Source organism: Ictalurus punctatus, chromosome 2, assembly GCF_001660625.3.
Source record: "Ictalurus punctatus breed USDA103 chromosome 2, Coco_2.0, whole genome shotgun sequence".
NCBI lineage: Eukaryota > Metazoa > Chordata > Actinopteri > Siluriformes > Ictaluridae > Ictalurus > Ictalurus punctatus.
In genome coordinates this window covers 9,195,140-9,222,452 of record NC_030417.2, presented here as the reverse complement: position 1 = coordinate 9,222,452, position 27,313 = coordinate 9,195,140, and the positions used below count along the sequence as shown (strand labels likewise).

At 42.1% G+C, this 27,313-nt stretch overlaps 1 protein-coding gene across 7 annotated transcripts in view; it reads right to left on the bottom strand.

Annotated features, from left to right (window-relative positions):
- The window catches only part of LOC108255837 (caskin-2), a 101,732-nt gene that overhangs the window by 72,713 nt on the left and 1,706 nt on the right, over positions 1–27,313 (bottom strand). For 6 of the 7 annotated variants that reach the window (XM_017452122.3, XM_017452153.3, XM_017452146.3 and 3 more), the window contains exons 2-3: positions 15,091–15,549; positions 599–650 (exon numbers count right to left, since the gene is read on the bottom strand). In XM_017452122.3, coding sequence (XP_017307611.1) covers positions 599–650; positions 15,091–15,184 — 146 coding nt within the window. In that variant the 5' untranslated portion in view covers positions 15,185–15,549. Of the gene's footprint in view, positions 1–598; positions 651–15,090; positions 15,550–16,720; positions 16,823–27,313 lie in introns of all 7 variants that reach the window. The other variant, XM_017452128.3, reaches the window with a different exon arrangement.

Sequence of the window (27,313 nt, the reverse complement as noted above, 5' to 3'; positions counted from 1 at the left end):
TAGGAAATCAACATGTTCAGGTTAGTAGGGATAGTAGGGAATGTAAAATTAACCTCTTTTCCCCATGGTCTTCAACCCTGTAGACCACAGCATGAGTGAATGATGTTCAAATAAAAAAAAATTTATTTTTTTTTTTTAAGGCATGGAATGGTCATGTCAAACTCCAGACCTGTCTGAGATGCCGTGGCCTTGAGATCTTAAGGGAGCTGTGCATAAACAAATGCCCTCAAACGTCACTGAAAATAAGAGTGGCCCAAAATTTCTCCAAAAGGATGTGAGACTGATAAACTCCTACAGAAAACATTTACTTCAAGTTATTGTTGGTAAAGACGGTTCTACATGTTACTGAATTATAGGGTGTACTTATTTTTTCCCCCACCTGGTTTCTGAATGTTGGTTTATGTTTAGGGGAAAATGACTACATATTGAACTCTATTGGGTTCTTTTCACCTAAGGTAATTTGTTCGTTTACAGAAGTTGGTGAGGACTACACAGTTGTTATTTAGGCCCTGATAAATAAAAACATAGAATTTAAGGAGGGTGTACTTTCTTTTTCCCATAACAGTATATTGAAGGCCACAGTAGAGGAATGACTTACCCTTCTGGATCCTGATAGTTGATATTCAGTCTCTTGGTGGAGCCTAATAATTCTGCAAAACAGGAAGTGGAATACAGTAGTCAGAACTCTCTTTAAAAATAAATTTACCCTTCAAAAAGTTTTCTAAAGTCAGTCACCCAGAATCTTTTGAGTCACCTGCAAGGTTATAATTGTAAACGAAAACGAACGAAATAACGAAAACTAGGTGTGAAAAAACATTGTCGTTAACTGAAATCGAAATAAAAACGAGGCATTACAAAAAAAAACGTCTTTTTTTGTTTTTGTCTTTGACAACGTCTTTCATAGAGCAAATATCTTTCAAAGTTGACATTTGACTGGGAACTTGGAAATTACGACATCCCATGTCAAATTGAACACAGCATAATCCATGCTCCTCGCCTGGCATCATGGCGGTAACGAAAGTCGGAAGAAAGCGGCAGAGTCCTATTTGGGATTACTTTAAATATGACTGTGTGTCAGATAAAAGCAAGTGTCTTGCACTGGAAGGTGGTGAAATATGTGGACAATTTATTAAAGGGAAAAATCCCACGAATTTGAAAGTACATTTGATCAGCACACACAAGGAGGCTAACCTAGCTTACCTTAATAAGGTAAAGGAGAACGCCAAGCCCCCCTCCCCCGAAACAGAAGCTAACCCCGGTACAGGGCTAGGCAGCATGACGGAGACAACCGCAGGACAGAGAACAATACAGCAGTGCTTTCACCCGCGAACCGATAGCTGCTGGTTAGTAAATATGCAGGAACAACACAAGCGGGAGGAAGCGTTGGTTAATATGTTCATTGATACTGGGATGTCTACACAACTGTGCGAGTTGCCTTCAAAAAGTTCACCACTTTACTCGAACCAAGTTCAAAACACCTGGAGCTGCAACATTCACTGTTAAATAATGATGCGATATTGTATTGCTATGCAACTGCAATGATTTGCCATAGTGCTGCAGCACATGCATCTAATGCTGAGCAGTCCAATTCATTGAGTAACCTAGTTAATTTTGAGAGGGCCTAAATGAGTTGACCCTCTAGAGTTTATTGTTTTTGATTTTTTATTTGTTTCATGTCAAAGTCTGAGCATTTTAGTCTTTTCTTAGTCAAAGAAAACCAAGTACTTTAGTCTAGTTTTAGTCAGCGAAAACTGCCGATAATTTAGTCACAGAAAACTATAGATATTTTTAGCTTTTAAATAATTTAAATTTTAAATTATTACTGATAACATTGTAGTCAATCTAGTCTAGGCAATGGTGGAAATGGCAGATACACTCGGGGGACTGTAAAATATATAACATATGCTATATAATATAAACCTATAAATATACATCTCTCTATAATATATAATAGCATTACACTAATTCCATGTCTCCTCCAAACAATATGCTTTCTTGAGTATCAAGACAGGGACATTCATGAATTGTGTGTGGCACAAAACAAACATCGTTCATTTATCCTTATCTTCTATGTCACGACCCTCACTCCTAGCTTTTTTGGTAGGTGGTCCAAAGTAATTTAATATACAACCCCAATTCCGAAAAACTTGGGACAGTATGGAAAATTATAATAAAAACAAAGAGGAATGATTTGTAAATGCACTTTGACTTTCATTTAAATAAAAAACGTATAAAGACAAGGTACTAGATGTTTTGCCTAAACAACTGCATAGTTTTTGGAAGGTAAATATTTATTTTGAAAATAATGCATGCAACACATTCCAAAAAAGTTGTGACAGGGGCAATTTAGGACTAATAGCAATATGACAAGTTGAAATAAGAATGTGATCTGAAACAGGTGACACAATTGTCTAATCAATAGTATATAAAGGGCCTTGAAAAAAGGCCTAGTCCTTCAAGAGCAAGGATGGGTTGAGACTCGCCAATCTGCCAACAGATCCATCAGCGAATAATCCAACATTTTGAGAATAATATTCCCCAAAGACAAATGGGTAGGATTTTGGGCATTTCACCTTCTACAGTGCACAAAATAATTAAAAGATTCAAGATCAAATCTTGGTGCGTAAAGGGCAAGGCCAAAAACCACTTCTAAATGCGCGTGATCTCCGATCCATCAGATGTCAGTGTCCTAAAAACAGTCATGAGTTTGTAATGGATATCCTGACATGGGCTCGGAAATACTTTGGTAAACCTTTGTCACTTAACACCATTCGCCGCTGCATCCACAGATGCAAGTTAAGACTTTACTATGCAAATCAGAAGCCATACATCAACACTGTCCAGAAGCGCCGCCAACTTCTCTGGGCTCGGTCTCATCCGAGATAGACAGTAGCCCAGTGGAATTGTGTTTTGTGGTCCGACGAGCCAACATTCCAAATAGTTTTTGACAAAACAGTAGTCGTGTTCTCTGGGCCAAAGCGGAAAAGGAGCATCCAAGCTGTTTTCAGCGCCAGGTCCAAAAGCCAGCATCTGTCATAGTTTGGGGGTGTGTCAGTGCCCATAGCATGGGTAACTTGAACATCTGTGAGGGCACCATTAATGCAAAAAGATATGTACACATTTTGGAGCAACATATGCTGCCATCCAGAGCATGCAACGCCAAACCACATTCTGCCCAGATTACAAGCACATGGTTGCGCAAGCAAAGTGCACGGCTGTTAATATGGACTGCCTGCAGTCCTGACCTGTCTCAGATTGAGAATGTGTGGCGCATTATGAAGTGCACATAAGGCAATGAAGGCCCCGTACAGTTGCGCAGCTGAATAAATGCATAATGGATGAATGGGGGAAATTTCCGCTTGCTAAACTTAACCAACTGGTGTTTCAGCGCCCAAACACTTAATAAGTGGTGTTATAAGAAAAGCTGATGTTACACAGTGGTAAACAGTCGACTGTCCCAACTTTTTTGGAGTGTGTTGCAGCCATCAGATTTGAAATGAGTGTATATTTTCAAAAAGAAATTAAATTCAGTAAAACAACAAATGTGTTTTCAATATAGTACAGGGTGAATTGAATTTTTGTTTGTTTTTATTTTTGCATTTTCACACCATCAACAAAAATAAGCGTGACAGCCTGTGTCCGTGCAATAAAAAAAATTAAAGTGCTACAGTAAAAACTATGGGGTTAGAATTGTTTCATAATTCCAAATAAATAGATTACGCGACCAATGTCATCAGATTCACGGGCTAATGATTACATACTCTAAATGAACCATGCTGAAAGAGTTACCGGTTTGAATCAGTCTAAAGAATCCTTACTGAATCAGTGAATCAATCATTACTAATCCATCAGACGACTCATCTATAATTAAAGTGTATTTATGACCTGTAATGTTGCTGGTTTTCTTTTAAATGTTGTTACAATGATTGTGTTAGATGATTTGCAAGTTTGGTGCAATATGACGCTGTTCCTGTCCTGATTGGAAAATAACGTGATTGGTTGGAGTGAGAACGTGCTATGATTGGTCAGTGCACTGTGGCTTGAGTAGATGGTGGGCAGAGTCCAACTATTTGTGGATTTATGTGCACTCTAAATGCTAAAAATGTTTCAAAATCCACAAATGCATGCAGCGATCCACAAATGCACAGGATATATATATATATAGACACACACACACACACACACACACAGTATCTCACAACAGTGAGTACACCTCTCACATTTTTGTAAATATTTGATTATATCTTTTAATGTGGCAATGAGGTAATGAGACAATTAATTGCCATGAGATGCCATGTTGAACTTCCAGTGACCAGTATGGGGGAGTGAGAGAGCAATGGCACCAAATTTAACACACCCGCTCCCCATTCACACCTGAGACCTTGTAAGACTAACAAGTCACATAACACCGGGGAGGGAAAATGGCTAATTGGGCCCACTTTGGACATTTTCACTTAGGGGTGTACTCACTTTTGTTGCCAGTGGTTTAGACATTAATGGCTGTGTGTTGAGTTATTTTGAGGGGACAGTAAATTTGTTAAAAACACTGTTACACAAGCTGTACACTCACTACTTTACATTGTAGCAAAGTGTCATTTCTTCAGTGTTGTCACATTAAAAGATATAAGCAAATATTTACAAAAATGTGAGGGGTATACTCACTTTTGTGAGATACTGTATATACACACACAAACACAGAGAAATGAAAATATAGGAGATATTTTATTATATATGTATAATTTTTTTCCCTTCACCCCCCCCATTTGGTTCGTCTTATATCATTTTGATGCATATCCAAACAAGACAAGAAATTTAAAGGACATTATAAATGTGAAAGTCTGTTTATTTTTGCTAAGTACTATTAATTGGCCAAACTATTCAGTACTTGCATCATCTGGGCACTTTTTCCAATTACTTTATTTACTGTGGGTAGGGACTATTTAGTCAAAATCTTCTTCCCATGTTTTTGTTTCCGTGTGTGTACCCTTGAATGGCAAACAAGCTCAAGTCCCAACCTGCATCTGGAGCAAAAGCCAAACTAAATTTGTTATAAAAAAAATCTCCAGCTAAAAGTAGAAAAGCCACTGCCAGTATTGAAACTGCACAATTACATGTTTACCCAAAAATGAGAGACAACGCCTCCAAAATGGCTTGGTTTCTGTCTGCAATTAACAGAGTTTAAGTCCAAGCAGCACAGAAAATCATTTTCTCTGACTCTGGTTCTGGTGGAGTTACACATTCTCCATCCACAATTACTAGTGGAAATAGACGTCACAAAACACTGTGTACCTCTGGCAGTCCCAAAAGTACAATTTCTATATCAACTGTGATCTTTCTCTCTTTAGAGGTAGACTGGACTTGCCTTGAAAAAAGCATTTAATGAGGGAGGACATTTTTCTAGTAGAATAAATGTTGTACCTTATTTACACAGAGTATCTATTGTAACTGCACAACACTATTAGCCTGCCTTAGCTGTTAAGACCTAATTAGATTCAAAGGGAAAGAGCTACTTTAGATAGCCTTTAAGTAGCCTGCTAAATCCATTTCTATGCTGTATGAAGGCAAACTATTTTCCATATACTCTTCACAGAACCATGACTTTGTGCAACAATGGCTTAATGTTTAGCTACGTTCCTTTATGATAATTCCAAGGTCAGAGTTGACAGCATATTCTCTCTCTCTCTTTCACTCTTTATTTCACTCTCTCTCTCTCTCTCTCTCTCTCTCTCTCAGACACACACACACACACACACACACACACACACACACACACACACACACACAAGCGCGTGCACAGAGAAAACGGTGCATAGAACAAATAGTGAATTCCTGCTCCTATTTTATGATCAGTAAATGAGACTGGGGACAGCTCTGTGCTCTGGGATTTTCATAAGCTTAATTCTAGTGAGGTACACACTACCAAGGATGGTCTCGGTGGTATTGATACCCTGCTATATTTACAGTACCAGTCAAAAGTTTGGACAGCATTGCAGATTCAGCATTTTTTTTTTTCAACCAGTTTCCAGAGGTAGCCACATGGAATGCTACTCAAATAGTTCTGAAGGAGTTGCCATAAGTTCTGGGAGCAATACGCTGCCTTGCCCTTATTTTTCATTCGAAACTCGTCCCAAACCAGCTCTATAGAGGCCGGGTGATTGGGGGGCCAGGTCATCTGTCACAGCACTCCATCTCAGTCTATGTTCACAGGATAATAATTATACAACCTCATATGCTTAGGACAGGGGTAGACAAAGATTTTGACTCAAGGGCCACATCAAGTTTTGAAACCAAGTGAAAGGCTGCATACTATATGCGAGACAAATGAAGCTTTTTTTTAAAAAAAAAAAAAAAAAAAAAAAAAAATTTTGTTATTCTAAATTGACAAACAATTACTACTGTGCTGTGGGTATACATGGACTTTTTTTTTTTTTTTTTTTAAACAATTATACATTTCTATAACCCCTCAAACAGTTTTCTGCATCCCCATTCTTGTGCACATCAATTGATATACATACAAATATGACAACAGATGTGTAATAAACAGTTCTGAAACATTTGGCATATTAAGGAATATTACGGCAATGTTATTGTGAACAATTAGCCTGGCTCCCCCCATCTCTTTGCAAGGGCACCAAATTCTGGTATAATCTTTGACGTAGAGATCCTCAAAATAGCTGACATTTGCTATTTGTGCTGTGTAATCAGTGCTGGGATTTGTTGTAGTTCATTACTGAGAAGGTTTATTCACATACAAAAGTATACCTAAATAAAACAAGCATCCTTTGGGCATGTTTTTTTAATGTTTGTGTCGCGACGGGCAGAGAGCCGGCGCACACAAGAACGAAATCGCTCCTTCTCCAACTGCCGCACCGGCACGACGTGGGCAGCTTCGTGCCGAACATTCCGCCAACCGGAAGGACCGCCGCGGCAGGGCGGGACTGACACGACACCGGCCAGCGATTGGCGGACCCAACGGAGAAATTCCACCACTCAGGCGACGGCGGAGGAGGATAAAAGGGCGCGCTTCCGGCCGTACGAGAGAGGAGAATATCGTAGCGACAAGACGGACTCCGTGCGTGTTTTCCAGCGACATAGCGACTGGCAATCACCGAGCACGACGGTAACCTCGCGCCCCACGCTAATCTCTCTCTCCACACAAGGTGCAAGCGCGGACGAGATCGGAGGCCCCCGCCGGCGCCCCTGATGCCCCTGCCCATCATCGGCGTCCCGTTTGAGCGAGTGGGCATGGATCTCGTGGGGCCCCTACCCAAGTCTGCCCGGGGCCATGAATACATCCTGGTCCTCGTCGACTACGCCACTCGGTACCCCGAGGCGGTGCCGCTCCGCAAGGCCACCTCGCAAAACATCGCCAGGGAGCTGGTGAGGAGCCCTCACCAGCGCGCCGGTACTCCGCAACCCGGACTTTGACCTCCCGTTCACCGTACATACTGATGCTTCCAAGACCGGGCTGGGCGCCGTCCTCTCCCAGACCTTCGACGGGGAAGAACACCCGGTCCTCTACATCAGCCGGAAGCTGTCCCTGGCCGAGAGGAAGTATGCGGCGGTCGAGCGGGAGGCACTAGCAATAAAATGGGCCATCGAGGAGCTGAGATACTTCCTTGACGGTGTGGGTCGAAGGGAGACCGGTAACCGCCCTACTGGACACCGGGAACACGGTGACCCTCGCCCAGCCCTCCATCCTGCCTGAGGGGCGCCGCCCCAGGGGGACGCTCACCGTGACCTGCGTCCATGGGGACACCTGGGAAGTCCCCTCAGCCGAGGTCCAGATCCGGGGCGAAGCCGGCACCTGGCCCCTCCAAGTCGGAATTATCCCCGAACTCCCTGTGCCCCTCCTCTTGGGACGAGACTGGCCAGGATTCCGGGTGGTACCGAGAGCCGAGCCCCGGAGATTGCGGCGATGTGCGAAGGGGACCCCGGCCCGGCCGGCCTACCTGGCCCAGGACGACGGAGAGACCACCTCAGAAGGTAAGACCCCCCAAACTACTAACCCTCTGTCGTCTGTCTTTCCCCAGGTGAACCGGGAGGGGAAGTTCGGCCGGGAGCAGAAGGAGGACGACCGGCTGAAGCACTGCTGGGCTCAGGTACGGGTGATAAAGGGGGTCGACCAGAGTCCAGACCTGAGGCTCCCCACATCGTACTTCCTCGTCCGAGGGGGGCTCCTATACCAACGGGCCTGCCGCCGCGGGGAGCAGGTGGACCTACTGGTGGTGCCCCGACCCAAGACGGCTGTCTTATTGCACCTAGCCCACACCCATCCACTTGGCGGCCACCTGGGGGCCCGAAATACCCTGGAGAAACTGCGGGGCCGCTTCGTGTGGCCCGAGATGGACGTGGAGGTCCGGGCCTTTTGCCAACAGTGCCCGCAGTGCCAGCGCACGGCCCCGCGGAGGCCCCCGCCGGCGCCCCTGATGCCCCTGCCCATTATCGGCGTCCCGTTTGAGCGAGTGGGCATGGATCTCGTGGGGCCCCTACCCAAGTCTGCCCGGGGCCATGAATACATCCTGGTCCTCATCGACTACGCCACTCGGTACCCCGAGGCGGTGCCGCTCCGCAAGGCCACCTCGCAAAACATCGCCAGGGAGTTGGTACTCCCCTTCAGTCGAGTGGGGATCCCCAAGGACGTGCTGACCGACCAAGGTACGCCTTTTGTCTCGAAGCTAATGGCGGATTTGTGTCGTCTGTTGCAGGTGAAGCACCTCCGGACGTCCGTCTACCACCCCCAAACCGACGGGCTGGACGAGAGGTTCAATCAGACCCTCAAGCGGATGCTGCGCCGGGTGGTGGACGAGGAGGGGAGGAACTGGGACCTCCTCCTCCCCTACGTACTTTTCGCCGTTCGGGAGTGCCCCCAGGCGTCCAGGGGCTTCACGCCCTTCGAGCTCCTGTTCGGGCGGCGCCCGCGGGGATTGTTGGACGTGGCCCGTGAAGCCTGGGAGGAGCAACCATCCCCCTTCCGCTCCGTCGTAGAGTACGTGCAGGACATGCAAGCAAGGATTGACAGGGTGGGCCCCATCGTCCGGGAGCACATGCACGCGGCGCAGGAGGAGCAGAAGAAGGTATACAACCGCCCCGCACAGCCCCGGGAATTCCAGCCGGGGGACCGGGTCCTCCTGTTAGTGCCCAGCAGCGCCTGCAAGTTCCTCGCCCGGTGGCAAGGTCCATATACCGTCCTTGAGCGCCGGGGCCCGGTCAACTACCGCCTGCAGCAGCCCGGTAAGCCGACGGACGAGAAGCTATACCATGTAAACCTGCTGAAAAAGTGGGTGGAACCAGCCCCGGTGGTGTCGGCGTTCGCAGCTCAGGACTCGGACCAGGGCAAGGGTACCTTGGTCGGCTTAGGGGAGGACCTCACCCCCGCCCAAAGACAGGAGCTTACCGAGCTGATCGACCAGTTCGCAGATGTGTTTTCGGCTTCCCCGGGGATGACCCAGCTGGTCCAGCATGAAATCAAGACTCCTCCCGGTGTAGTGGTGAGACAAAGGCCCTACCGTGTCCCCAAGGCCCGGCGCCAGGCCATTGAGGAGGAAGTCAGTCGCATGCTGCGGGACCACGTCATCGAGGAGTCCAGCAGCCCCTGGTCCAGCCCCATCGTCGTCGTGCCGAAGCCGGATGGGAGCATGAGGCTATGCAACGACTTCCGGAGGCTGAACCAGGTGTCAGAGTTCGACAGCTACCCCCTCCCCAGAGTGGACGACCTGGTCGAGAGGCTGGGGAGAGCCCGATTCATATCGACCCTGGACCTAACCAAAGGCTACTGGCAAGTGGCGCTCGCACCGGAGGCAAGGCCCAAGCCGGCCTTTAGCACGGCCACCGGCCACTGGCAGTATCGGGTTCTCCCCTTTGGGCTGCACGGGGCGCCCGCCACGTTCCAGCGGCTAATGGACATCCTCCTGCGGCCCCACCGGCAGTTTGCAGCGGCCTACCTGGACGACGTGGTCATCCACTCCTCCACCTGGGCCGACCACCTCTTCCACCTCAGGGAGGTCCTGAAAGCCCTCCGGGAGGCCGGCCTGACGGCCAACCCAAAGAAGTGCCACCTAGGGCTGACGGAAGCCCAGTACCTGGGATACCGCATCGGACGGGGAATGCTGAAGCCCCAACTAAAGAAGATCGAGGCTGTGAAGGACTACCCGCGTCCGACATCAAAAAAACAGGTACGTGCCTTCTTGGGATTGGCGGGCTACTACCGCAGGTTCGTGCCTAATTTTTCTGCTGTAGCCTCTCCCCTCTCAGACCTTACAAAGAAGGGCCAGCCAGACCAGGTCAGGTGGACAGCCGATGCAGAAAGGGCCTTCAGGCCCTAAAAGGAGCCCTCACCAGCGCGCCGTGACTCCTCAACCCGGACTTTGACCTCCCGTTCACCGTACATACTGATGCTTCCAAGACCGGGCTGGGCGCCGTCCTCTCCCAGACCTTCGACGGGGAAGAACACCCGGTCCTCTACATCAGCCGGAAGCTGTCCCCGGCCGAGAGGAAGTATGCGGCGGTCGAGCGGGAGGCACTAGCAATAAAATGGGCCATCGAGGAGCTGAGATACTACCTGGCAGGCAGGCACTTCGTCCTCATAACGGACCACGCCCCCCTGCAGTGGATGGCCAAGGCGAAGGACACCAACGCCCGGGTAACCCGCTGGTTCCTCGCCTTACAAGACTTCTCCCTTCAGGTTAAGCACCGGGCGGGGGCCCAGCATGGTAACGCGGATGGGCTCTCACGACGAGACACCCTCTGGGCCCACCACCGAGCGGCAGTAGGCTCGGAGCGGAGAGGGGGGTACTGTCGCGACGGGCAGAGAGCCGGCGCACACAAGAAGGAAATCGCTCCTTCTCCAACTGCCGCACCGGCACGACGTGGGCAGCTTCGTGCCGAACATTCCGCCAACCGGAAGGACCGCCGCGGCAGGGCGGGACGGACGCGACACCGGCCAGCGATTGGAGGACCCAACGGAGAAATTCCACCACTCAGGCGACGGCGGAGGAGGATAAAAGGGCGCGCTTCGGGGGGTACGAGAGAGGAGAATATCGTAGCGACAAGACGGACTCCGTGCGTGTTTTCCAGCGACATAGCGACTCGCAATCACCGAGCACGACGGTAACCTCACGCCCCACGCTAATCTCTCTCTCTCTCTCTCTCTCTCCCCACACAAGGTGCAAGCGCGGACGAGATCGCCGGGTGGTGAGAGTCCCACCTACGGAGGACGCCGGCCCGGGAAAACCCTCGCCCCCGTCTCGGGAATCCCACCTCCGCCACGAGTAGGCTACACCGGCAGTCACGCCTCCACAAGCCCCGCACTCATCCCCTCACGACCCACTCACCTCACCCTTGCACCAATAAATCACCGTTTGTGAACGTTCTTCTGCCTCCTGTGGGTCTGTACGCCGCCCTTCCCCGGGCTAATTCCTCACAGTTTGGAAACCTTTTTTTTTGCAGTGAGGAATAAATCTGGTCAATTATTGCTGTTTTGAACTTCTCCAAAGCACTGTCACTTCGGATGTTTAGTTGTGTGTCTGGTGGTGATTCGTCACTGTCAAAAGACAGGGCATGATACAAGTTCAAGCTCAGTTTCAATTTTACAAAATCTCTGAAGCAATGGGAAAACTCATCATGATAACTGTACGTCTCAATCCAACACTGTCATATTGGTGTGTTTAGTGCGGCCAGTGTCGGAAAATGAGAGAGATTGTTTGTCTGGAGAACAACGTAGGTTTGGCTTTGAACGGTTTCATGTTGGTATACAATTCATGCACAAAAAATCCTTTCCCTGTAGTTTCATATCTACATCATTCAGATACCCCAATATGTCCACACCGAATGCAAAGTCAGCCATCCAGTCTTGTGCCTTGGATCTTGAAAGCTGTCAGCTTTACCAACCATATCAAGGAACGTTTCTATCTCACTTCTCTGTTCCCAGACATGGTGATGCACTTTGCCCAGGCTTAGCCAGCACACATTTGAACGGTACAGCATATAAAGACAATACATTTGAATTAAACTAAACCTTTTAAGCAATTCGTTTCCCCAACCCCTTGCACACAGTGAAGCATTTTTGATATAAACATACTGCAAGTCGTAACCACAGTTGTGCTTCTGTGCTACACAAGCTCCACTTTGCAAAGTTTACAGGTTACAATCTTCTTTTTGGCATTTAAAATAAAAAGCTACCATGACTTAGATTACCTGGGTTGCACACTTTTTTCCGCTGTCACTTGACAAACTCCGTCTGATGGTGACTGAGGTCATGTTGGGCATAAATAACAACACAGAGTAAACTGAAGAAATTCATTTTCTTTGACTCTGGGTATTGTGCTATAGCTAGCGGCATCACATTGTATGTGTTTGACATCACGTGGCATCGACTGGAACACGGCTTATACTTCCAGTTAGTTAAAAAAACGCTGTTCCATTTGAGATGATACTACCCTTCTAAAAGTCATATACTAGACAGTAAAGTACATGGTGCATAGTATGTCATTTCTGACACAACTTTGGCTGTACTGTCCAATGCATGTCTTCTAAAACAAAGTAACGACCGAGTCAGCGTACCCCGTGCCATGTACAGATCAATTAATCAATAATGAGATTCATTGACAATGATTTTCAGAATCTATTTTTATCAATTAGTTGTTGCAGCTGTATAATTTTGCACATGAGGAGCAACACGGCCTCATTACTAATAGATCACTTCCGTTATAATAAACGACAGAATTTACACTGCAAGCGCGCAAATACAGCATATAATGACAAACAAATTAAACTAAACCTTTTAAGCAACTTGCACCAGTTTCCCCTGCCCCTTTCACACAGGTATATAAACAAGATACAAACATAACTTTGTGCTCGTGCAGCACTGTTTGATCTCCGCAGTGTTTAATTTAAAATGCTCCCTGCCTTAGAGGACTTTCTTCCTCAGTCTCATGACCATTTCACCTCCGTCTGATGGAAACTGAGGTCATGTTGGGAATAAAAGGTAATGGTGACAAACAGTAAACTGAAGAAAATCATTGTCGGTGACTCTGGGTGTCTGCTAATGCTTACGTGCGTATGACATCATGCGCCGTCGACTAGGAAGCGGCTTATACTTCCGGTTAGTAAAAAAAAAAAAACGCTAGTAATATATTTGAGATGGTATTACCTTTCTAAAATTCAAACACTAGACGGTAGACTATACAGTGCATAGTGTAAGTGTACAGTGCTTCATTTGGGACACAACTTTAGTATTTACTCTCCGAAGTGTGTTTTCTGAACAAAAGTACCGTAATTAGTAAATCTCCCCCGTGCCGCACAGACCAACTAATCGATAATGAGATTCGTTGACAACAATTTTCATAATCGATTATTATCATTTTATCGATTAGTTGTTGCAGTTCTGGAGCCATGACAAATTAATTTACCTTCTGATGAACTAAATTTAATATTTCCAGGTAATTTTACAGACTGTATGCGAAAGACAACAACCGTTAACCTGTTCCACCTTGTAAACAAATACAAAAAAACTCAAATGTTCAGTGTTTGAAGTCTGCTCCTATTAAATATATTTAAAGCTACACTATTAGACATTTTCCACTGTCATGGTTCTGGAGCCCAGTGAGTGGGTGAGTTCATTTACCAGTCAGATGCAAAGCACTTTAGTTTAATGGTATACATTACTGATGCTCCAATCAGGATTTTTATAGCCGAAACCGATTTCTTGTCATCTTGATTGACCGATACCAATCCATATACCAATCTTTTTTTGTTTAAGCTTTAATCAGAAGGTCTGTCATAAACAGTTAAATGTAAGCTCTCTGATCATGGGCAACGTTAATTGAATTAAAATAATAGCAATGACAAACACTGTTGGTTAATTGAAAAACAAGCATACAATATTTATTTTTAAATATCTTGAACAATAAACAGTCCTAATTAAAAGTAAACTATCACAAGCATGATCTATATGACGAAAAAGAAGGCTAAAAGCCTTCTAAGGAAATAGCCTACTGAGCTTGATGTCAAATTGATATTAAATCAATAGTAATTAAACATTATTTAATTTCTCATTTTATTTATATTTTATGACTTTATTATAATATTTATTTTTTATATTACATTATTTATTTTACACTAAGCACATTTTCTGTCTTTAAATTTTATTAGTTTTTTTGTTTATCAGTTGTTTGGATCGGTTCCCCCAGTACAGTGTTGCCATGTCTGCTGATAATATTGCATTTTTGTGGGGCTAAATCAAAACATGAAAACTGGAGTTGACTTTTCTAGTGACATCTGGCAACCATGAGCTTAAATGAAGTGAATGAGTTGTCTGTGTGAGCCAGGAAGAGTTGGTGAAGAGAGAATGGCAGCGTACTGTATGTTTGCAGACTGAACAAGCTACTCTTGATTGTGATTGGTGAGGAATTATTTAATAAATAAGTTTGAATTACACCCGCCTTGTAGCTTTAGCATTATTATTCATTTAGTCGCGCCCAATGCCGCTGTGGCTAGATGAGCATGTCACATTTGCAGGTTCAGGTCATTTTGCGTGATAAATAAAAGATTGCAGTTTGTGAGATCGGCAAGCTGAGAGAAGCAGATGATATACAGTGTTACTCTTGTCATCACTTATTTGCTATATTTGCACACTTGTTCAGTTGACTGAGGTGATGAAAAGCAGTGTGAAAGTAACTGTTGCACATTTTGGAGTTGTAGTTTTTATTACGATTGTATAATACAACTTGAAACAGGTCACTCGTACCGGTGTGCCTATATATTTTTTCCACAGTCGCACAAAGTACTTTTCAGTTGCAAATGCGACTGAAATGGTCTCACGGTAGAGCCCTGCTAATTGACCTGATACAGGAAATGTGTTTAGGTTTCAATGCCTTTAGTCGATGTTTATGTAAAAATCTGGCCTCAGATTTATTTTTTGCACAACCAGGTAAGTGACCCTGACCCAATAGCTCTTCTTTAACCACCTAAAAGCGTTTTCTGCATTACTCTCACTCCATACATGCAAAAATAAACAAACAACCATCACAGCCAATGCATGTCATGAATCCTATAAGAAAATGTTATGTATACTGAAAGGCTATTACTCACTGTTTCTGCTGCCTTTGAACTTTGTCAGTAGTTTCTGCGTGGAAGACAAATCCCCATTCTTAATTGCCTGCAGAAGCTCCTGTTCTTTTCCCATGATCCCCTGCAGTGCATAAATCCACTGGTGACCAGCACAAGTCTGAATCCTCTCTTACTCCTCCATGCAGCAGCAATGGATTATAAACCTGTCCCAGCGCTTTTCTCCCTTTCACTTTCCAAAATCAGTAGCTGTCAAGACAACTTCGCAAAACAGCACACAGAATTCAGGTTTCCAATGGCAACCATAGAGAAAATTGGTTTACATCCAGTTCCTTCCCTCCTCCTTTACTTTTTGACCGTCTCTCCTCTCAGGTTTTGCCTAGTATGGGAGCCGGATTGAGTGTCTTATTCTGGGAACTCTAAAGCTGTGGTCACAGAGCTGGAAAGATTGTTGTACCACTGCGTAGACCAGTTGACCAGAACCTGAAAATCAATACAGACAAAAATAACAGTGAATTTTTCCTTGTCCTGTCAAAACACAAGCACAATGGTGAGAGGATGTAATGCCATAAAAACAGAAGAACACTTTTATGACTCTCTGATGTTGGCTATAATTAGCTAAAAGAATGTAGACGCGTCTGCCCGCAGCAAGTGAACTCTCAGTCAAAAAAAAGAACCATAAGAATAAGGGTTGCATGGTGCATCGAAACTTCAGCACTTTATTGATTCTAAAATATGAAAAATGGTGTGATTCCAGAACCTTCAAATATGGCGATGTCTTTTTCCTTGGGCAAATTGCACTATAAATGCAGCTAATCAAGAGTGCACAGCATTGCATACCACTTGAGGCAATCCACCTGGTTTCATTTCATGTCTGCAGCTTGTCAAGGAGTGATGTGTGGGCATGGTTTGCCTACCTTGCCTACCAGAGTAATCCAAAACAACACCTTGACAAAACATACTGCTGACAAGTAGGCTTGTATGCTATAATGATATTACATTGCTATGTTATCCAGTAGCATTTATCGCCATTTATATTATTAGACCTGGAAACCGCTACACATTTTGCATAGGAGCGCCACAAAACATTGGAGTATGATGTGTTTGAGAGTAAGGGAGTAATGCTGCATTTGACTAAAGGTCATAACTTGCAATTTCCGACCTCTGAACAGGAAAAGGGCAAGAAAATTCCCCTTAAACTCCAGAATTCCTACACTGGAACTTGGGATAGTCTCCTCAACTCAGTTATTTCAAGTTCAGCAAGTGATGTCAAATCAACATGGCTGCGAACAAAAGTAGCAATTCTTACCTTTACATGAGTTATACTGTATATAATTATACAGCATAACTCATTTATAAATATATTCAACAAAAACAGAAATATCATTTTAAATTTTAAAGATAATTTTCTCAAATCCAAATAAGCTTTAGAGATCTTTATTGGAAAGGGTTTAAACAATGTTTTTCATGATTGTTCAATGAACCATAAAAAATTATTGCACATGCACCAGGGGAACAGTCCTTAAGACACGAACAGTTCACAGGCGGTAGGCAAATAAGGTCACAGTTACAATAACTTCAGACACTAAAGAGACCTTTCTACTGACTCTGCAAAACAGAAGGCGGAAGAAAGATGCCTAGGGTTCCTGCTCACCTGCATGAACATGCCATAGACCTGCTGCAGAGAGGCATGAGGACTGCAGATGTGGCCAGAGCAATAAACTGCAATGTCTAATGTAAGACGCTGAAGACAGTGCTACAAGGAGACAGGAAGGACAGCTGATCATCAAATGCCTTGGTTTAAGAGTGGGGTAATATCTCACAGCAAGAACTAACAAATCTGGTGCAGTCCATGAGGATGAGATGCACTGTAGTACTTAAAGAAGCTGGTGGCCACACAAGATACTGACTGTTACTTTTGAGATTGACCCCAACTTTGTTCAGGGACTCATTATTCCATTTCTGTTCTTCAAATGTCTGTGAAACTTGTTCAGTTTATGTCTCAGTTGTTGAATGTTTTTATATTAATACAAATATTTACACGTTACGAAATTTGCTGGAAATAAAAGCAGCTGAATGTGAGAGGATGTGAGTTTCTTTTTTTGCTATATATAATGTATTTGCTTTAGATTATTATTTAGATATCTTGTTAATGCTATACCTGTGCCAATACAGATAGCTTTAGATGTAGTTAGATAGCTTTAACTACAAATAGTTTTGAGGAAGAAAATATGCACTGATTACAATTAGCTGGACAGTTTGTTGCTAAGAAAAGTCTTTACAAAAGACTTTGTAGCGCAACTGCACGGAGTTCAAAAATTGTGTCAATCTGTGCTCGGACTTCCTACTTCTGAGAAAAGTCCAATGCAGCATACACTGAATAAAACTTGGGTTCAACATGAATGATTCCACATGAATAATACATTAACACAATTCGTTTTCATACATCCAACATGATTTGATCATTATTTTATTTATTCTACCTGTGCCCTCACATCATCAAACTCTGTTCACTAGCATTGTGAAGCAGCAAAAGATGATTCAATAGTTTGGTGATGTCAGTGGGTCACTGGCTTGATGCAGTTACTGTGCGCAAGGGATATGTAACCAAATATCAAGTGTTATTTACGTTAAGACTATCTGTCCCAATACTTTTGTTCACCTAAAAACTGCCATGTTCCAAGTTGTTTAATGCATCTAGATGTAAATATCAGGAAACAAAAGCTGAAATTCTGATCTTTCGTCTTATATTCTTCGTTTGATCTCAAAACCAAATGTCTTCAGTGTATAGCCAAAAATATAAATAAATTAATTAAGTAAATGGCCTTGTCATTCTACTACTTTCAGAGGGAATGTATATGCATGTTGTCTAGTGTTGGGTAAGTTGATCAAAAAAGGTAAACCACTACAGATTACTAATTACTACTTTAAAATTGCAATTTGATTCCATTACTGAATGTAAAAAAAATAATCGCATTATTAATTACTTTACATTCACGTTAATTTCAAAACCTATCATACCTACAGAAATACACTACAAAGTGAAACTCAGTTCTTTCAGTAATTTTAGCACACGTCAATGTATGACATGATCAGAAAAAGTTGGATTTCTCCTAAAACTTGCCTCAGGTGTGGTCATTGTTTGCAGGACTACCGGACTAAAATATCAAACTTTTCTAACTAGGCTTGTTTGGTATCGCTATCAAAGGGGAGGCAAAACTAAGCTAAGTGTTTAGCTGCTAAAGTGCCATGCAAAGTGCATTATCTTGCCTTATACTCTGCTCATATCATGTTCATGTAAATTGGAACTCATATAGACATTTACACACCTTGTTTTCCATGCTCAGCATCAGCGGATGTTACTGTTTCAGTTTCAACCCCTTCTGGTTTAAATAAATAAATAAATAAAAATCTGCATATATCCATTTTTCTTCACATTGACTGTGTGAGCTGCATTTGGCAGAATTGAGGCTGGTCAGCCAATAAGGCACGACTGTTTCCACGCATTTTCCTGTAAACCCTGTCTGATTGGTTTCGCCTCCGTTTACTGAAGATATAAAATTACAACACCGCCGTCTTCTTTTACTGACATTCAGTTACATAGTGACAAACTGCTCCAAGTGGAGAATTATTCAGGGCTAAAGAAAAAATTCCCAGGCCAGATTACACCTCTGGCAGCAACGCAAAATGTGATTTATTTTAAAAATGCATTTTACTTAATATTGTTTTCTTAAGAATAAATTTGTAATGCAAGTATCGTAATTTTATTGACATCAGTAACTATAATCAAATTACATAAATTTACAATGCAATGTATTACATTGCTGTGTCATCAGAAAAACTAATTAGAATACAGTAACGTGTTACTTTGTAATGCATTATAAGATCCATTCAGTAATCAAATCAAGGGATGTGCATCATTTTTGTGTTGTTTGGACACACTGTTTACAAAGAGATTTGGATGGGAGATAATTTAAGATAATTTGGGGAAGAATCAACAAATGGGGAAATTTTATTTAGCAGACGCTATTAAATTAGATTACAAAAGGTTCTTTAACTTCACATGCAAGGCAGCAGTGGACCATTTTTGTGTTTCCCATCCACTGGCTTTGTGACAAACATTATAAACAATGCACAAAATAGTCTGCTATCTTAAGGCACGTGAAATTAGCTAGGCCTTTATGGGCTTCAGCAGCTTTAGTTAGGTGTTACCCCGGGAGCCAGGGCACCAGACATAGCAGGTGATCTTAGCGTCTTAGGCAAGCACAGGTTTTCAAAGATAGTTATATATGTAGGAGCTAATGATAGTAACCTCTGACTGACAAAGGTGTACAAGAGTTACGTTATAGAGGTGTGTAAATTAGCGAAAGCGATGTCTGACGCAGTAGTATGCTTTGGGCCCCACCCAATGCAGCATGGCACTGTAGCTTACAGCAGGTTATGATTGCTGAACTGCTGGATGTCCAGTCAGTGCTCCGAAAACAATGTGGGCTTTATAGATAATTGTAGTAGTTTTGAGGGCAAGGCTGGCCTGTTAGGGCAGGATGGCATCCATCCCACTTGGGAAGGTGCTGCTCTTATTTCTTACAGCATAGCACATAGTCTCAGAACAGGCCTAGTTAAGCGTCGATAATCCAGAGACAAGGTCAGGGAGCAGACAAGCAGGCTAAGTTGTCACCTAGGTTCCACAATATCGAGTCTGTGTCTGTTCCCCGAGTTAAACCAAAAAATGTTTGTTTTAGTAACCTAATTACAGGGTTCAAATGTAAAATTCCATGACTTTTCCCCGACTTTCCCTGAGCAAAACTTGAATTTCCATGACCTACTGTACGAAGAATGGTACAATGTACTGCCTGGGTTCTGAGCAGAAAAAAAAAATAACCATTTTAACCCATTAAATCTGTAAGCTCTATTTCCTGGTTAACAGATCTTTTCAGTGCAAAACTTAGGTTTTCATTGCTTAAAAAGAACATATACGTATCACATGACTAGTCTTTTACCTTAAACAAAATGGTCCTAATAAAACAAAATATATTTCTTTAATGGAAATAAAATCAATTCATTTACAAGGTACCGTCAACTATTTTAAGTACATTTGAGCACACTGTAAAAAAAAAAAAAAAAAAAAAAAGACTTTCTTTACACACACAATCACATTTTAGCTAATACATTTGAAAAATTTACAAACAAAATTCCCTGATATACCCGGACTTCAACCCCAAAATGATAAAATTCCCTGACTTTCCATGACTGGAATAGGCTTTATTAAAATTCCATGACATTCCAGAAATTCCATGACCCATGGGAAGCCTGTAATTAACATAAAATTAGATCATACTGAATGCACAGTCAGCACCTCTCATCTGAAGCTAGGACTGTTAAATATTAGACAGAGTTCATACAAGGTGTCTGAAGTGCTTGAATTTGGCTTTTTGAAATTTAAATCCTGGATGGGGGGTGAAATTTACATCACTATACAATATAATATTAATAATATATACAATTTATAAGCTTAAACTAAATAAATACCTAAATATATTTTTCATAACACTCAGACATCTGTTTCGTAACATGACGGGCACGTTTATTTTAGCATATCAGTCAGTGAAACAATTCAATACAGCCTTGTTGTGTTGTTGGAATGAGAAACAGCCTGAGGGCACTGTGGGATATGGTATTGTGAATGACCCACAAGGAGAGAGGAGAAGTGGATAATAAAAGAGATGAAACACACGTTTCTCTGATAAATACATTTCATATACAAGTGCACTATACCACAAGCCTATAAAACTTTGAAAGAAATACCTGTAGGACTGTAACCTAAATAATATGTTAAAAATCTAAATATTAAATAAAAATTGTAAAAAAAATAAATAAATTTTTTAAAAAAACACAGCTGGGTGACATGCCTGGAGATGGCTCCTGAGATTTGTAGGGTGGTGTTTGCCCATTTAAAACTTGCTTTTTTCCCCTCTACAAAGCCGACATATGGTTTCATCCAAATTAATTTGTTCACCTCACTCATTAGGCACGAATTCAAAATGTTCCCAGCTCGCAGATGTAACATTTGGTTACCCAACAAGATCCATCGCAGCGGCAGAACCTGAAGTGAAATTGCAGAATTCGCCTAACTGGATTTTGCTATGCTCAAACAAACCTGATCCAAACTAACAGACACCATTTAAGGCATTTGATTATGATTACCTAATTTGTGTATTAACATAAAATCTCCCACTATATGATAGGCTATAAATAGACATTAATATTGCAACTGTTATTATTACACTTGTATACAAATTAGGGATGTCACGAGAACCGATACTTCGGTACCAACATTCTTAAAACGTGACGGTACTTGTTTTTCTGCAGTTCCGTTGGTTACGAAAGTACAACGTTTAACGAAAGTACAAAGTATAACGTTTTCCCGTGTGTATGTGTATTTCTAAAAGTTTTTCTATGGCGACAAGTTCAGCTACTCCCCGACTCGTTGAAAGGAAAAAAGGCAAGAGTCGAATATGGAAATACTTCGCATTCGAGGCGGACATAAAAACGGACATATAATTGATGCTCTGAAGCCGGTGTGCAATCGTACACTTCAAACAAAGGGAGGAAACACCTCGAATTTGGCAAAGCACCTGAAAGACAGGCACCCCGATCTTTTCAAAGAATTCAAGGTGGGTGAGTTTCAAGTCATATTAACGTCAAACAAACTGTAAAACTTCTAATCCTTATCCTGAAAGACCCCCTATATTGTTTGTTTGAGGCAGCTGGCATTGTAGCCGTGAAACCAGCTAACGTTATGCTCCATGTAATGTTAGCGATAGCCTGTTATTTGTTAACGATACTAACGCATTGTAATGTTATAAACTACCTCCTAATGGACCACCATACAGCTCCATTCAGCCAGTGTCCTGTCAGCAACATGTAGCCTAATGTCACTAGATTAAATAATTATTTCAATTTTAATGGTTTTAATAAATCTTTTTGGCCTGAGACCACGTCAGTGAATTTTAACTAATGCTTGCATTCAGTGTATAGGGTGTGTGTTTAGGAGTGTACCTTAGCACCTGTAGACTCCACTGTTTTAGTCATTGTCAGACAGTGTTTGATAACTAAATTCTCTCTCTCTCTCTCTCTCTCTCTCTCTCTCTCTCTCTCTCTCTCTCTCTCTCTCTCTCTCTCTCTCTCTCTCTCCCCCTCTCCCTCCCTCCCTCCCTCCCTCCCTCCCGTATCAGCCAGAGGAGGATGTCCACCAGGAGAGTAAGGAGCAAAGTCAGCAAACATTAACACAGCCAACCTTAAGAGAGGCTTATAAAAGGCACAGAAAATATGACAAAAACTCAAATGAAGAAAGGAAAATAGGCCAGTTGCTGAATGCATATGGATGAATCAAGTTAGAAAAGGCATGGATTCCAGCAAATGCTTCAGCAGTTCAACCCCAGATACCGGCTACCAAGCAGAAATTACTTCATGTATACAGAGATCCCCAAACTATACACCGAAACCAGAGACCTCATTTCAGAACATCTCAAAGAAAAATCCTTTTACGCCTACATATATATGATATATCTATTTTGTAATTGCTTTAATTTTGCTGTTCTACACACTTTTGTTTGCTGGATACTACACACTAGTGGTGGTTGAGGAGATTTACCCCCCATACAATGTAAAGCGCTTTGAGTGTCTAGAAAAGAGCTATATAAAATGTAACTGTAACTAACTAACACTCACTCTCTTTGCGGCTACTCTGTTCATTGAGGGGCAGAGAGGAGAAGCACATTCATTCGCTTTTAACTTTCTCCGAGTGATCATTTTACATGTAAATATAGCCGAAATCACATCACATCACATCACATCACATCACAGCCGTTGTCTTTATGTGTATGATGATTTTGTCAAATGATGTCAGGGTTATAAATCAGGATTTTAGCAGTGCAGAGCAGCAGCTTGGACATGACTGCTGGTTAACATGTAGTCTTAATGGGCCACGTTTCAGTCACTGTTTTCATATTAGTTCTGTTGTCTGAGAGAAAAGTGTATTACTTGTAAGTAAATGAGAACAGCTTTATTGGGAATTAAAATACAGTATGTGAGCATAGAGTAGGAGAGAAGCAAAGTAAACAGCTCACTCTAGGCAGAATGCAAATACGATGTAATGAATATGCTAATTAGCTCATGATATCATATAGCGTCATTTAGCAACTTTCCACTGAAAGTTGCTGGCAACAGTGCTACTCACCTGGAGTATACTGACGTTATGGTAAAGATGAAGCAATGCCTGTGAAATGCAAATTTAGCACCATATAAAATTGGTTGTGTTTTATTATTATTATTATTTCTTTTGGAATTTAAAAAGGAAAAATAAAGACATCTCTTGTGGGGGGAATGGTGGCTTAGTGGCTATCATGTTTGCCTCAAACCTCCAGGGTTGGCAGTTTGATTCCCACCTCTGCCCTGTGTGTGTAGAGCTTATCTATTCTCCCTGTGCTGCAGGATTTCCTCCGTGTACTCCAGTTTCCTCCCAGTACGAAGACATGCATTGTAGGCTGACTGGCATCTCCAGATTGTGCACAGTATGTGAATGTGTGTGTGATTGTGCCCTGCAATGGGTCAGCACCCTGTACACGGAGTCCCCTGCGATAGGCTCCAGGCTCCCTGCAACCCTGTGTAGGATAAGCGGTATGGAAAATGGATGGATGGATGGACACCTCTTGTATAGTCCATGAAAGAAAAATAGTGCTTGAAAAGTCCTTGAAAGTCCTGGAATTTTATTATGAAGAATCTGTATGAACCCTGATTAAATCTCTTAAGTCTACAGCACTTATTGTTAATGAAACCATTACTGATCAGGAGTTTATATAATGTGTTTAACAGAAATATGGATTAAACCAAATGAGTACACAGCATTAAATGAAGCTAGCCCTCCTGGATACAGTTATATACATCAGCCCTGTATAATTGGCAGAGGAGGAGGTGTCACACTCATTATAATAATAATCTAGGTGTCACACAAAAATCTAGTCATAAATTCAACTCCTTTGACGTTCTTCATACTAGTATAACATACGTAGCCACATAAAATAAGTCTACAGTCTCAATTCTCCCAATTATTATTTACAGACCCCCATGTCCATATTCTGAATTCCTTGGTGAATTTGCAGATTTTAACTCGAATCTGGTTGTTTCTCTAGAGAAAGCATTAAATGCTGCCGACTTTAATATTCATTTTGATAACCCAAAAGACCCTCTGAGAACAACGGTTGTGTCCATTCTAGATTCAGTAGGGGTCAATCAGAATGTAATAGAACCCACTCATAATGTTGATCACACTGACCTGGTGGCCCTGATACTAACATACTGATTAAATATAGAAAATATGGTCACATTTCTGCAGTCGGAAGCTCTTTCAGATCATTCTTATCTCACTTAAATTGCATATTGATCATAATATATGCACCTTGCCACGCTACCGCATACATTCAGAGACAGCGCTGATTAAAGTGGTAATTGACTTACTATTGGCCTATGATCAGGGTTGTGTCTCCTTGCTTGTGTTGCTTAGTCATAGTGCAGCTTTTGAGACCACTGATCATACTATTCTCCTTGATAGACTAGAAAATGTTGTTAGCATTAATGGAACAGCCCTCTCCTGTCTCAGGTCTTATTTGACTGATCGCTATCAGTTCGTAGATGTAATTGGCGACTTCTCTGTGTATACTAGGGATGTCACGAGAACCGATACTTCGGTACCAAGTCGGTACCAACATTCTTAAAACGTGACGGTACTTGTTTTTCTGCAGTAGCATAGGTACCATTAGTAACAAATGTACCGAGGTTGCAATTCTTCCGGTACTGATGGGGCAGCAAATACGCTCCTGTGTGCAACCAATGCTATCGCTCATTTCAAACAAAGCAAGGAATCAAACACCTCGAATTTGGCGAAACACCTGAAAGACAAGCCCTATATTATGTTTGTTTGCAGCAGCTGGCATTGTGGCAGTGAAATCAGCTAACGTTATGCTCCATGCAATGTTTGCGAAAGCCAGTTATTTGTTAAGGACGCTAACGCATTGCAGTGTTATAAACTACCTCCGAATGGGCCACCATGTGTCGCCATTCAGCCCATGTCCTGTCACCAACATGAAGCCTAATGTCACTAATAATTATTCAAATGTTAATGGTTTTAATAAATCTTTTTGGTCTTCCACCATATCAGTGAATTTAAACTAATGCTTGTATTCAGAGTATAAGGGAGGGGTGTGTGTGTGTTTAGGAGTGCACCTTAGCACTTGTTATTAGCACTTAGCATTGTTTTATTAGTCATTGTCAGGTAATGTTTGATAACTAAAATATCCTCTCTCTCTCTTTGCCAGTATCAGCCAGAGGAGGATGTCCTCCAGGAGTTTTTAATTTTATTTATTTATTTATTTTATACTACACCGAGGTATCGACTTTGGTATCATGTTTTGTGTACTTTTGGTGGTATCAGTACCGACTACTAGATTTTTGGTATCGTGACATCCCTAGGTATACTAAGGTAAAGTTTGGTGTTCCACAAGGTTCTGTTTTAGGCCCACTGCTTTTTTCTTTATATATGCTACCTCTGGGTCAAATTCATCGTAAACATGGAATTAGCTTCAACTTTTATACTGATGATGCATAATTAAATGTTTCAGCAAAGCCAGATGACACACATCAGCTTAATAAAATTGAGAAATGTGTAAAGGACATTAAAACACTGAATGCTTATTAACTTCCTCTTACTTAATTCTGACAAGGTTTTGTACTTCTACTAAGACCACATGCAGCTAGAAGTAAGGTTTCTGATTACATAGTAGTTCAGGATGGCCTTTCTGTTTCAGCATGTTCAGCCGTAAAACAGGGTATCTGCAGGTACCAGCACTTCAAATGTAAGACATTTCCAAATAAATTTAACACCTGTATGTCACTTCAATCATGCTACACGATACATCAGCTATAATGTATTGTGTTCATGAATATACATCCATTTCTGGGTTTAAGTAACCTATAGCAGGGTAAACTTCTATAGAGGTATATGGGAAACGGTAGCAAATATCCTTTTTGCATTACCATTTGCTCCAACAGTGAAAGAAAAAAAAACTCCAGTATTTCCTTCCCATGACTTTCCAAGAGAGGCAAAAAATATATAGTGATGGATTACGGCAGTCAGAAGAGAAAAGATGTTGAATTTACCATCACTCCCCCAGCAGCTGTAAATTCTTGTGAATTTTTTTTTTAACAAAAGATCAAAAGGTTAAAGAAGAAAATACAAATTTTCACAGCTTTCTTTGCTCATATTTACCAAGAGTGCCAATATATTATAAGTATAAACACACACAGAAAATGCAGTTGAAATCATTGTGTAAAACAGGTGCTGACCGCTTCAGAAATAAAAACATTACGTGTGAACACAGCTTCAGGTAGCCACTTCACCAAACTGTCCCTGACTCAAATAGTTTTCTCCCCTGTTCCTGCAGTTTAGTTTGAGAACCAGTCACAGACAGCCACAAGTGTGAGTACCATAGAGAAATAAACAAACTGCCGTCTCATGCTGTGCAATGAGGTAGCTGCCAAAAAAGTATATTTCTTACTGAAATACTTCATATTTGTTTGAATGCAAACCAAATTCTTTTTCATAACGTTAGTTTGACTTTTGTAGCAGAAATCAATACTTAGTATGCTATTAATACTGTAAATATAACAATAGTATGAACTGAACCGTCACTTAATTTTTCCAAGTTCTTCCACCACACAAAAAATGGACTGTTCTTGGGGATTAAACTCCCGGGCTGAAAATTTTATTTATATATATAAATTTTACACACGCACACACACACACACACACACACACATACACATACACATACATACATACATACATACATACATGCATTACTTTTTATGGATGCACAAAAAGCACTGAATCCAACTACAGTCCAAAATGAATAATATATATTCTGGTGTGTGTCTGTGTGTATTTGGTTCTTTTCGGTCTTATATAACAACAAATAGTTGTGTAGTTTTACCGTATATTAGGTATATAATATCAATGTATATAAGGTGCCTCGAAAAAAGGCTTAGTCCTTCAAGAGCAAGGATGGGTCGAGGCTCACCAATCTGACAATAGATGAATCAGTGAATAATCCAACACTTTCAGAACAACATTCCCAAAGACAAATCGGTAGGATTTTGGGCATTTCAGTTTCTACAGTGCACAATATAATTG